Raw genomic sequence first — 13,729 nt, 5'->3', positions numbered from 1 at the left:
GCACGCAAGCATATATATATATATCCAGTCTTCCTACCTCCTGTCCCACGACAGTTTTTTGGCAACCCTCCTCCACCCCAACTCCTCACTTCTAATCTATTTATCCCAAATTAGGGATAGGGGGAGTTATTTGGGTTCGGGCTATGCTCCGGGCCCGGACCCCTCCCCCAGGACAGCACGCCAAAATATGCCTACTATTTGCCTTCAGATTAGATGTAAGGGTGAACTCGTGAAATATATTTACGTGAAATCAACCTGAGATTTCAAAGCAATAATACAAAGTTAATAATTAAGTTAAAATATTTGCATGTTAATGGTTCTTTGACATTGGTTAATTTTCACATGAAATGCAGGTAAATAAATAAAATATTTCATGCTTTTTAGTAAGCATTTTATTTTGATTGATTTAATTATTTATGGCAGTTTCTTTACAGATACCAGATTGGAAAACATTGATGTAATTTAATTATAATAACAATTGGAATATATTTTCATTCTCTTTGTATTTCATGTCAATTTGGTAAAATATTATCCTATTTAAATCATTGTGATGAATGGGTTAGGTTGAAAATGATCTAAAAGTGATCAAAACGTAGTCTGATTATGTTACCTAAAATGTGTAATGTAATTTGGATTCAGTAATGGACTACAATTTAATCGTCTCAGCTCTGTCTGTAATCCAAGTGCTTACACACAGTAAATATGTAAATAAGATGTAATTAGTGACTGCAATATGGAGGGTGTTCAGATATTTCTGTTTACTACACTGAAATAAGCACTTGGCTACAGAGAGAAACCGGTAGCCAGAAAACAGACCAGGGACCAATCCTGAGAATCGACGTCATTGCATGCAGTCTACCAGCATGCTTCCAGGTTGAGAATGGGAAATTAACTGTAACTGTTCTTTAATATTTTTTAACGGTTCGGCCCGACGGTAGAGAAGAAGCTAATAAGTTTTACAAAGTCCCTTTCAAAGATATGCAATTCACTCTGTGACCGTATTCGACAGCTGTTCCACTCACACAAAACCAACTCTTGAATGGGGAAATATCAAAGTCTCAAAAGCTTGCCAAACTCATGTATAACATTTCAAATCAACCATAAAATCTGACACGAACTGTCCTATAAAAGTTTTTTATGCTCCAATAGTGTGAAAAAAATATTTCAGGTTTGTCCACACGTGCAGTCCCAAGCGCGGCTCTCAGGACACCGGCTGTTTCTATAGCAACCAGAGCTTCTAACGGCGGCTGTAGTGATGCGATGACTTTACCATTTGGCATCTGGCTCTTTTACTTAAAGACAAGATTTATTCTGCCATATTGTGCGTTACTTTTTTCTTCCATTTTATAGTAATACGAGTGAGCCATCTCGGTTTATATATAGTCATTGGTCTCCATAGATATGTTACTTGTTCTCAGCCTGGAATCATTTTATGTATTCCCACTGAAAAAAAAGGTAATTTTAGGCAAAAGAAATTGGCTCTACAATGGTCGAAAATCCTGTGCAGCAATCATTACAGCAACACTCAAGCAAGAGGTCCCTATAAAAAAAAGTTATATATTTAAAATACATTTATTTCATACTAAGTATATTTAAAAATTATTAACATATTTATCGTTGGAGACTTAATGATATAAAAAGTATATTTAAACTTTATTTGGAGTATCAATTGTGAACAATACACATTTCTCAATATTAAGCATTAAATGTGTTTTAATGTCCCTATTGATTAAGATTGTACATGATCTTTGAATAATATTGGTCTTTAAATGCAAGATATTTAAAGTGTAGCTAAAGTATACTTGCAATAGTTCCACTTTATCACAATCAAATATATTTTAGTATATCTTTATTTAAACGTCAGCACTACTTTCACTCAATTACAAGTACATAAATATGTAAATTTATTTGTAGTATACTTAACATAAATATAAAGTTCAAATATATTTAACTATATTTATCTTTCACGAGGGCTATGCAAATAAATCTAAACTCTTTAAAACTGGACTTCTATTATAACTGAACAATGTGTCAGTTCAACACATGTGTAAATTGATAATGCATTCATTATATACAGTATTTACATAACACTAACTCCTAAATATGCTGTATCAAATTACTTAATATGATAATATATGTGAGTAAAACTTGTAAGACTGGAATACACTGCACAACTTTGTACATGAAAAAAAAAAACTCACAAAGAAACATGTGGAGGGAGACACATGACAAATGTTCATGGCTTAAATGTTCAATATCCTCCAAATGGATGGAATCATAATCTAAAGATAAAAAACAGAGTTGGTTTTAAGAGAGGTTGAGAGCTCCAGGCAGCATTTTCAGAACTAATGAGTACTATATTAGTCAAGTTAGTTAGAAAATGCAGCCAAAAGCCAACTATGTATTTTGCCAGCTGGTGGTTTATTACAAGAACTCTGTGACTGAAAAGGGCAGTGATCTTCATGTCCGGTTTCTCTCAGTTTGCATTCACAGTCACTGTGTTACATCATGCCTAACACCGTCAGATATTCGCCAGATCTCTTGGCCTCAGCTCAGTGGAGAACTTAGGACGTCCCCAGCAGCATGTCAATATGTGAGATCCAGTATTCCAACAGAGAGGAATTGACAGGAACTCACCACAGATTTACATGAAAACTCATGAAGTGCCGAGCGAGCGCGTGGGCTGAACATGTAATTCACCATATAGTTGGTCTATTAACATAACAAGTCTCAAGAGCATGTTACGAGAGTCTGCATGTCTTCTGGAGTCTGTGCAGTCAAAGAAAGAGCACAAGAGAAAAAAATAGCACGAGGTATAAAGTACAGTGACTTGATTGTCAGTCAGGTTACCTTTATAACAAGCTCATTTTGTGCAGACACTGGTGCGGTTCTTCCATGCTGACGGAGAAGGGCTGCTTTTGGAAGACCTTAAGAGTGGAGAATATAAGGTATTCTTATCTTTAATCAATGTGGCTAACGAAATGAGTGAGCATGGCTTCATCCGCCATTCATTCCCTCTTCCTTCCCATCAGGCCCTGGACGAGGAGCTACGTCTGAACAAATGCTCATCCTTTGAGCTGATCGAACAGTATTTCCTGGAGAAAATCTCCCAGCAGGTGGGTAGGAGTCTTGCTGAGCCGCCACAGCTTTTAGCTCCAGCCCTGCAGAGAGAGGAGGTGTTGATTAGGAGCTAAGACATCACAAATACTATTCCTTCCTCTGATGATTAAAAGTTTACATCAGTCATTTCCTCTTTGACTAAGCGTTCTTTGCACTGTGAAAGATTTCGCAGCCTCTGACTGTGTCTCAAATCCTGCTAAGCTGACTTGCTGTCTGCTGCCTACGGGGGCAGATGTCTGCACAACCAGCATGTCACGAAACCCAACCGCACATCGTAAATGTCTGATCTGAACTGCTTTCACAGGCAGACACTTTGCAAACTTCTTTAAAAAAAAAAGTTTGCTGCAAAAAACATATCATTCCTCACGTCAAGTACATGAAAAATAGGTCCCACAGTTGATGTTGGCATGTTGCTAAACTAGTCAGTTCTTTAATAGTTTAATAGCAAAGCTGTATGCGAGCGTCATAGTTCTTAAAACGCGTTGCCTCGTGGGTTCTTGGCTTTGTTGCAAGGAGAACACGAAGCTAAATTTAGAAGTTAATGTGGGAATTCAAGGGATTTTGCTTAGGGTATGAAAACTTAAGGCAGTTTTATATTTCTTGTCCTCCTTTTTCATTACAACATTGAACATGACAGCAAATGCTAAACTGACATCCCTCTAATCTGGAAAGTCAGGGTTAAAATAAAAACCGGTGGTGGTGTTCATTTAAGGTAAATATGATATTTCAACATGACCTGAAGTAAGATTTATCCAATAACTTAATACCACTATATAGATGGGAGATACTTGCAGGGTTGCCACAAATTTTGGCCACAGTGTGGTGTCCCAATCTCAGAAAGTAGCATCATTTCACCACTTACAATTTGAGACAATTTTCATACCAGGTCCACATCAATGGTGCTCAAAAACGCTATTTTGCTTGCTTTTGAGGCACAACCTGTTAGAAACATTTTCACTAAAAGCAATTGTAGAGTTTCAACCTTGTCTAATGTGTTATTAGTCCTAACTTGATGTGAATGTTATATGTATTATTTGCTATAGATGGTAACTTTAACAGATGCATTTGCTTTACAGAGAATCTTAAAGCACAGTCGTTTTGGTCGTATCAGTGTGAAGTGTTACTATGATGCCCCTGAGCAAAGACTCACTGTGGAGATACTGCATGCAGCTGACCTCATTGCTCTGGATGCGAATGGTAAAACAAAACATAATTATTTATATATATATATATATATATATATATATATATATATATATATATATATATATATATATATGTGTGTATGTATGTGTGTGTGTATATACTGTATATACCGTATATTAATCCTTATAGTTTTTTTTTTTTTATGCAAATTTTCCTTATGTTTACATTTACCTTTAGTACTCTCTTTTTTGTTCACGGAAAAAAAATGTAAGAACACTGTTAAATGTAATATTTAGCATATCTCAAAATGATTATCAAGTTCCATACAGTGCATTATAATATTTAGATGCCTAAATTTACTTACAGTATAGCATTTAAAGTATTTCTTTTTGTATTTTTATTTATTCAGAAAAAAAAAAAAAAATTATATCTGACTGATTTTTTTATGTCTATGAATCCATATTCTAGCAATGCTTCTACTGTAAACCGCTAAACCTAATTACTTAAAAAATGTGCATGTAAAATATTTTTTAAGTCATTTCAAATTAAATTGTGGAAATCTCCTATTGACTAACATTGACATACTTTAGCATTCAAAATATGGAAGAAAGTAATGATTTCATAACATTTGCATCCTGAAATGTATTGGTCTTTTTTATATCTGGTGTTTGTTGCATTATTTAACCAATTTTACACTGTAACAAATGAGTTGCATTGTGTGTTCATTCTGATGTGAAGGTTTTCATAAAATATTGGCACTTTTCCTTTTCTGCGGTGTGTACTACTGCCGTTTTCTTCCGGATCTAGTTGATATATTCTGTTGTGATCTGTTACTGGATTTGTCTCCAAATTCGTGCTATCCTAGGCCTCAGCGACCCGTTTGTCATCGTGGAGCTGTGTCCTCACCATCTGTTCCCCACGGCTCGGAGTCAGCGCACCCAAGTGAAGCTCAAAACCCTGCATCCGGTTTTTGATGAGCTTTTTTACTTGTGAGTACCACACCAACTGCTTACCTTAACACTTGAGTCCCAGCGTCCCAGACAGCTCTTTGATCCTATTTCCTTCTTCACAGCCATGTCAGCCCTGAGCAGTACAGGCACAGGTGTGCCTGTCTGACCTTCACTGTAATGGACTATGACTGGTTGTCCACGAATGATTTCGCTGGCGAGGCTGTTGCCCCACTGAGTGACTTCTGCTGGCCGGGCAGGCCAAGTGCCACACCTGCTGGAAAGACCCTTCAACCCGTTATCCTGCATTTGTCTCGCCAAAAACCAAGCGGTATGCTAATCTGTCCATTTTATCCACCTACCCGTGACATTTCTCCTTAAGAGCAAGCATAAAACATCTAGCTGGATCAGATGAGTCCTATAGAATAATGCTGAATTTTACAGTAAACATGACATGTTATTTAAAGACTGCTGATTATTTCTAAATTAGAGAAGCTTGTAGGACTGATTAGATTTCATTGTTTTGTCAGCATTGCTTGGTGTTTAGTATCTGTTGCAGCCTGTCCTCTTGAAAGGATTTTCAATTACATGTGTCATTGTCTATCGAGAGGTCTGCCACCTCGACATTATTGTTGTGTCTGGTCTGATGGATTCATTTCTGACCGAGTTACTTCTTGTGATACAGAAAAGCCCATCATGAAGATGCTGGAGGCGAGAACGGGAGACAGAGAGGCTCAAGAGTTCGTGCGAAAGCTGAAAGAGATCGAGAAGTCAATGGAGGAAGAGTAATGTGTCCCCTGTAGTGCACGTATTTCTGCTGGTGGTCTTTTTTACCTGTTGTACTATGTTTACTCTTTAAATGCAAACTCTTTTAAATGTATTTTTCACTGTTGTCCAGAAAAAAAGGTAGTATTTTATCACTGTTCAGCACTTAATGTGTGCTGTGTTTTGATGTTGAAGCCCTCTGATGGAGCTTACTGTTCATAGGATTGTATGAATTTAGTAGTAGAAGGGTCTATTTTGAAAGAAGCATTTGAATTTGAACGCTTATCTGAGCTTATAGATTATTACTTGAACTCAGAGAACTTGAACTCTGAAATAAACACAAGATGTTTACTTGAGGATTTTCAACAAACACTACAGAAGTAACAGAAGTTCTATACATGCAGCAGCTTTGCAAGGCCGCGCACACACTGCAGATAAATACAGAAATAAATTAAATAAAAGTATCAGTATTTTGGCTTGTTTTCAAGTCTAAACAATCTTTTAGAGATTAGTTTTTAATGTACAATATGAAAAAAAAAAATTGTTTACTTTAGGAATAGTATATTAAATATTTTGTTGCTTTTTTGTGTAAAAACAAAGAAATTGTGCTTTTTATCTTAGGTTTATGCTTTTTAACATTAGAAATTTTGGGGTTAGTATTTTTTTAAGTCTCTTATGGCTATATATATATATATATATATATATATATATATATATATATATATATATATATAATTTATATATAATTTACATTTATATACTATTATTTTATTTTTATTTTTTTTTGGTCTCTTATAGGCTATATATATATATATTTATTTATTTATTTATTTATTATTTAAAATAATTAAAAAAAATGTTTTTTTTTTCAAATGTCATTTATTCCTGCGATGCAAAGCTGCAGTCTTGTGTCACATGATCCCTCAGAAATCATCCTAATATGCTGATTTGCTACTCAAGAGACATTTCTTAATATTATAAATGTTATGAAAACAGTTATTCTGCTTAATATGTTTTGTAGAAACTGAGATACATTTTTATTTTCATGATGAATACAAAGTAAAAACAAAAAGAATTGATTGCAACATTATAAATGAGATTTACTGCCACTTCTGATCAATTAAATGCATCCTTGCTAGATGAAAGCATTAATTTATTTAAAAATCTGATCTCAACCAACAGCTCTTAAATTTTTCAAAAATAGCTAACTGAGTGTCTCAAAACTACCAGCCCGCATGTTCGTTTCATACGGCTCCTTGAGTTTATCTTTGCACCAAGCCCATAAATCAAATGTCATTTAATATTTCCCCAGAAAATTTGAGATGGAGAATGTTGGCATCTTTGTTTTTTACAGCCAAACAATTGCTATGGTTATCACCATGTCAACCATCTCAAAAGTGACTCTTGTATTCCACACACGGAAGCCTGATTCAAATGCAGTCGTCACTCCCAAAACTTTGTAGTGTGTACGTGGCCTACATGTAGCAAGAAAGGCAACTGAATGTTGATGACTTTTTCCCATGTAATCGTACAGCCGCGCAGATATGATAATGTTTCTCTTATTATTGATCGAAAGTGTTCTCTGTTCGCTCTGATCAAGGAAAAGTCTTTTATCTTAAACCGTGAGTGTTCAGTATTTGTCCTTGAATCCCACTGGATTGTGTTGAGATTTTATCGTAGCATTTCTGTAAAATGTTGTCTTTCCTAAAGAACGTATTTGTTTATGCCAAGTGGTTTATCAATTTACGGGTTTAATGTTCACATGGTTCTCTTCTCTTGTATTTTCTCTGCCAAATGACTTGTATTTATTGCCAGTAAATGATTAGGGTAAAAAAAATGACTTTTCCACATTGCAAAGGCTTTTCACCACTATGTTTTGAATGTCTGGCTACTTTTGTGACTAAAGCAGTACAGTATGGGGGTTTATTGGATTTATGAACTATTCTATCACATTCTTTGCCATCTGTACATTACCAGTAGGTCTCAGCGGGCCATTTCCTATTCAGCTATTATTACTTCAGCCTGTTACTTTTCCTCTCCAGCATCTCTCTTCTTCTGACCTTCACACTTATCATGTGCTATTCACCTTCCTGGTGAGTGAAAACCACCAGGAATGAGCCACTCACAAACAAATGAAGGCCAAAGCCTGCTGAAACATACCGCAGCACCCAGCAACACTGATATTACTGCTCCACTTGAAACATGCTCAAGAATGTGATACTGTCAGCTGCTCTGTCTCCTTTGTGACTCCAGTAATGGTGTATATGGTGTGTGTGTGTGTGTGGCTGCGTGCACTTTGAATTCAATAAACAGATGATGACGATTAGAGGGAGACGTGTTTATGCTGAAAACATTGAGTCATTGAGTGATCATGATGTTTTTTGTTTCGTTTTTTAGCACTTTTTCTGCACATGGTGTTGTGGTGGCCTTCACGTTTCATCTTCTCTCACCATCAGAGATGTTTTCAGCCTCATTATCACTGCATGCTTTCAAACCCACACTGCCACTGAACCTCACAATTCTGCAGGTAGTCCGGTTATTTGATAAATACAGAATTGCAGAAATCCATTATTTTATACCCTTGCTTTTTATGAGAAAGAGAGAGAGAGAGAGAGTTTTAGTATAATTTATAGACCTTATTTTTCAACGCGGAAGTGTTTTGTGTGAATTTCCGAGACTTCCGATTTATTTGCCGCCAAGTAAAATAACTTAAGAATATTTTACAAAAACAGTCAGTTATTCTTCATTATTTATTTATTTATTTTACCAAAAAAAAAAAAAAAAAAAAAACGTATTTGTAAGATTCTATTTAATTATCGTCATAAACACACTGCATTGTATCTTAAAACATGTATTGCATTTAGTTTAAAACCAAGCTCTCGCCCGCTCTCACGTTACAAAGGTGGTACACGTTTCAGATTTAGTGTCGATTCTCACGTTTTATTAAACAAAATGTTTGAACACATTTGCAGTGCAACACTCACAAGAAGAAATTCACCAGCAGGTGTCCCCACAGATTTCAGTATGACTGTCTTTAGTTCCTTGTCCGGACACTAGGTGGCGGATTAAGAGATAAAATTGGGTCAAAATTTGAACCGTACAGAAAATACTTTGTTATTGTAAAAACCTGTATCATTACTAATAAACTGACAGGGCTCTTAGAAGGACAGATAACAGTATCATAAAAAACAAAAGGGCAAAACGCCTACTGGAGGTGGAAAGCTAATCTGTTTTGGATTGCAGCATCATAATTATAAGCACACCATTAAAGCACAGATAAGACACCTACTTATTAACTCCAGTTATTATGTATAGTTATTATACTAATAATTTAGCAGTCTTAGTTCAAAACTAGCATGGCAACACTGCCTCATATTGTTTACAATGTATCATTAGATTGCTAAAATTAGATGTGTTTTAATATTGCTTTGGGTTTGAGGTGTAGCCTATTCTGAATCCTTTTGCATATGCATACTAATCTTAGAAAACATCAATGAAATGTTTAAATGTATTTAATCTATTTGATGCAAGTGGAAGCCACAAAGTTTGTCAAATGATAGATGTCTGAGTCATATTTCACCCTAAATACTAGCCTATATATAGTTAATTGTAGTACAAAGTATGGTTATTTGCATTATATATTTTATCATTAGAATGCAATGAAAATTACACATTGCTTACATTGTAAAGTATTTATACATAATAATAGTAATAGCAGATAATTCATACATTATGTGTGTTCAAATTACATTTGTCAAGATTTATTTTATTATTATTGTTATCTTCCGATTGGCAGTGCTCCACTGAGTTGTGCTCAGAGATCAGCGTGTGCTGGAAACTGACCTGAAAGGTCCTCCTTGCACATGTTTGTGTCCTGGCTGCGTCTCATAAAGCCAGCCATGGGCTGTTAAAGCCCTAAGTGGCTCCTGCTGATGGTCAGGCTCTGTGGACTGTTATACCTGGTGTGTGGGCCTGATTGGACCCAACAGACTACTCTGTGTTCCAAATAAACCACTTCACTGCCTATACTGCCTACATAGTCAGCTGTCTTCTGAGACAGCATCCATAATGGAATCTTGCAGGTGAGTGATTTAGGTCACTCTATATGGGCAGATAAAGCACTCTTCATGGGTGAGAATTAAATGTAATGTTTTCGGACACTATATGTTAATAGCAATTTAAATGAAAATGTTTTATTAGTTTAAATTTCTACAAATTTATGACAAGTGCTTTTTGACCCACTTCAGTAGGAATTAAGTGCATCTTTATATGTCATTTCATAATTCTATTGCTTTGGTATTGTTAAAGTGTAATGATGATTGTACGGAGGCATTTATGGTAAACTAGAATATACTTATTCTATACATATAGGTATTTATTATTTTTATTTTTGCATATTTGTCAGTCTTAAAAGATTCAGATAATCAAACTAAATGTAATATTACACAAAGATAATGCAAGTAAATACAAAATGCAGATGATTTCATTTATCAAGGGGAAGAAACCTGTCCAGACCTACCTGGCCCTACATAAAAAATGAACTGCCCCCTCCTGTTAAATCATGAAAGAATTGTGATGAACCACATTATTTTAGAAATCTGAGTTAAACTTCACTAGCCACTCCCAGGCCTGATCAATGCCAGACCTGTTGAATCAAGAAATCACTTGAATAGAACCTGTTTGACAAAGTGAAGCGTGATTAAAGAGCAACACATCATGCCATGATCTAAAGAAATTCAAGAACAGATGAGAAACAAAATAATTGACATGTATCAGTCTGGGAAGGGTTATAAAGCCATTTCTAAGGCTTTGGGTCTCCAGCGGACCACAGTCAGAGCCATTATCTACTAATGGAGAAAACTTGGAACAGTGGCGAACCTTCCCAGGAGTGGCCGGCCTACCATAATTACTCCAAGAGCGCAACGACAACTCATTCAGGAGGTCATAAAAGAACCCAGAATAACATCTAAATGGACCGGTAGTAGTGTGATGGTCTGCGGCTGCTTTGCAGCTTCAGGACCTGGATGATTTACCATAATTGATGGATGCTGTGGCATGACCTGAAACAGTCCATTAATGCTCAAAAACCCTTCAATGTGGCTGAATTAAAACAATTCTATAAGAAGAGTGCGCAGCGATGTGAAAGACTCATTGCCAGTTATCGCAAACGCTTGATTGAGTTGTTGCTGCAAAGTACTTTTTCACATAGTGCCAGGCAGGTTTGGACAGCTTCGTTCCCTTAATAAATGACTACATTTTACTCTGGTTATCATTGTGTAATATTAAAATTTGTTTGATAATCTGAATATTTTACGTGTGACAAATATGCAAAAAATATAAAACCTAAAGGGGACAAAAACCTTTCACGGCACTGTTTATACAGTATATACATATAAACTGTGTATATATATATATATATATATATATATATATATATATATATATATATATATATATATATATACAGACACACACATTTAACATTTGAAGTACACTTCAATACCAATAAGTGAATATTTTTTCCCACAAAGGAGCTTATGCCAGTACATTTTGGGATTGCTTTACCTACAAAGAAATATGCACTAATACCTTAGAATCTGGCTAAAATCTGGTATCTCATAAGTCAGTGTAATAAATACGTGTAGATTCAGAAAAAGCCTTCGTTTAAGGAACAAGACTCCTTCAAATGCAGCCTCTGTAGGCAGCCAACTACGATTTGGAAAAGAGCAACAGACTCACGTTCACAGCTTGCTCAGTGACTCACTCATTCCCCTAAAGCACTTGTTCACTTACACGTTCATTCAGATGTTCCGGGAGGATATAGATGAGATCCCCTGATGTCACGAACAGGAACTAGTTTTTATCCTTTTGGCCATTACATCACATTATTAACACATAACAGGCCTAGCCGTGTCTGGTGGTGGGGGGAGGGCTAATTGCATTTCCATTCCACTTGTCATACATGTTGTCGTGACGGACATCTCCTTACACATGGTCCTCATCCAGCCTGAACTTCCTGGACATAGTGTTATTAAAAGAGACAGATGCAGCAGGACTTTTTAAACCCGATTAGCACTCGTCCTGGATGTGGACCTCTCCGTGGGGGAGCGAGGCCTCTGCTGAGTGCATGTGTGAGGGCCACATGGTGCTTGGGACGCCTGCCTCACAGTAACAGCTTTGTGTCTAATAAAGAACAGAGGGTAGATGAGGAGAGAAGTGCAGACCCACTGTCAATCCTTCATAAATATTACATAGAATGACTGATGAGGGGCACAGAATGAGAGCGTGTTTGATAAGATGGAATGTGCTGATATGAATGCCCACGCCCCGCTGAACGTCCTGAATTATTCAGAGGACATGCACTACTGCGTCTTCGCAAACATGAGTTAATTCTCTAAACCACCACTTTTTGGTAATCAGCACTTTTTTGTTTCTTTCAACTCATTTAGAAAGTTTGATCTCATGTCTTAAAGGACTATTCTGGGTTGAATTGCTAGCAACTTAAGCTGTTGCTGCAGATGCTTAATGATTAGCACAGAAAAAAAGCTGTATAATGAAAACACATTTACTCATTTTAATGCTCTAGCAATGGAATAAATGTTATGCAACTGTTAGGCAAACATTTTTCACACTGTTTCAAGATCGTAACACTTTAAGATTAGTTTTAGAATGCATTAGCATAAAAGAGTGATTGAATCTACAAAGCACTGCCTGCATAAAGCAAACAGCAAACTCCATTAATATTATGTTATGTAGGCCTATAGTGCATAACCAGAATTTCGTCCACTTAGGAAGTCCCCTCTAAAAGCATGGTTTAGCCAACTTAGCGGCTCAAATACCCTTTTTTAGGAATCAATGTAAGCTCTTTAACAGAAAAAAAGCTTGAGAACCCTCTAAAACACTTTTTTTCTTTGACTGTTTTCAATTCTTAGCTACAAATTGAGTTAGAAATGAAAATTTGTTCTAAACATATTGTATTTTACTCTTATTGTAATTTAATATTCAAAAAACAACAGAAATATTTTCTATGTCTATGAAAATAAAGCCTGGCACAAAGTTTTTCTTGTTGAAGAAAGTCAATTAATTTAAATTATATTTTTGATCTAAAAAATAAACAAATAAACTGAATCAAAACAAGAATCCTTATTGAATAAATTATTTTTTTATCAAATTATCAAAATTATATGGTTTTATTTCACTCTGAGTTCACAATATTGGCAGTACTGAGTTTTAGGTGCTAACTCACCGTTTCCAAGGTGGAACATTATCTGATTAATAAAATGTGAAGTGCTATTCATAAATATTTCTTTTAATGGATAGAAGGCCGGAGATTGGTCTGTTTATCCATTACCAAACTTTGTTCCAAGATGATTCCCACTCTAGATGGGATTAGCTGTGGACTTTCTTGATCAAGTCTTGTCAGCTGCATTCTAAACGAGGGACTAACAGATCGGCAAAGACATTGTCACGGTTGCCTTCTGTGACAAGATGAAGAATGAGGAGATGAGGATAAACTCAAAACGACAGTCAATCCAAAGGGGTAACACAAGGCAGGGCGAGACTAACATGGAGCACAACATCGATGTTAAGTTCCAGGTGCAGGACTTGGAAACACCCTGGTCTTAAATAATCCGAACATAATGAGGAGATGGACAAGACACAGCTGGAATAAAATCAACACAATGAGGACAGGAACAAAATACATTTAAAAAAGTATAATATACATGGAGCATGTGGGGGGAGGAAAACAC

General features: G+C 35.9%; 1 protein-coding gene across 1 annotated transcript in view; it reads left to right on the top strand.

Annotated features, from left to right (window-relative positions):
• LOC127953249 (BAI1-associated protein 3) overlaps positions 1-6,645 on the top strand; it is a 46,381-nt gene extending 39,736 nt beyond the window's left edge. The window contains exons 29-34 of the mRNA XM_052552253.1: positions 2,877-2,948; positions 3,033-3,116; positions 4,197-4,317; positions 5,132-5,255; positions 5,339-5,544; positions 5,899-6,645. Of these exons, the coding sequence (XP_052408213.1) occupies positions 2,877-2,948; positions 3,033-3,116; positions 4,197-4,317; positions 5,132-5,255; positions 5,339-5,544; positions 5,899-6,002 (711 nt within the window). The 3' untranslated portion in view covers positions 6,003-6,645. The remainder of the gene's footprint in view (positions 1-2,876; positions 2,949-3,032; positions 3,117-4,196; positions 4,318-5,131; positions 5,256-5,338; positions 5,545-5,898) is intronic.
• Positions 6,646-13,729: the final 7,084 nt, after the last annotated feature.

The sequence above is a fragment of the Carassius gibelio genome, chromosome B3 (genome assembly GCF_023724105.1).
Source record: "Carassius gibelio isolate Cgi1373 ecotype wild population from Czech Republic chromosome B3, carGib1.2-hapl.c, whole genome shotgun sequence".
Taxonomy (NCBI): domain Eukaryota; kingdom Metazoa; phylum Chordata; class Actinopteri; order Cypriniformes; family Cyprinidae; genus Carassius; species Carassius gibelio.
The sequence above is the reverse complement of the archived record's forward strand: the minus strand, read 5'-3'. Positions and strand labels throughout refer to the sequence as shown.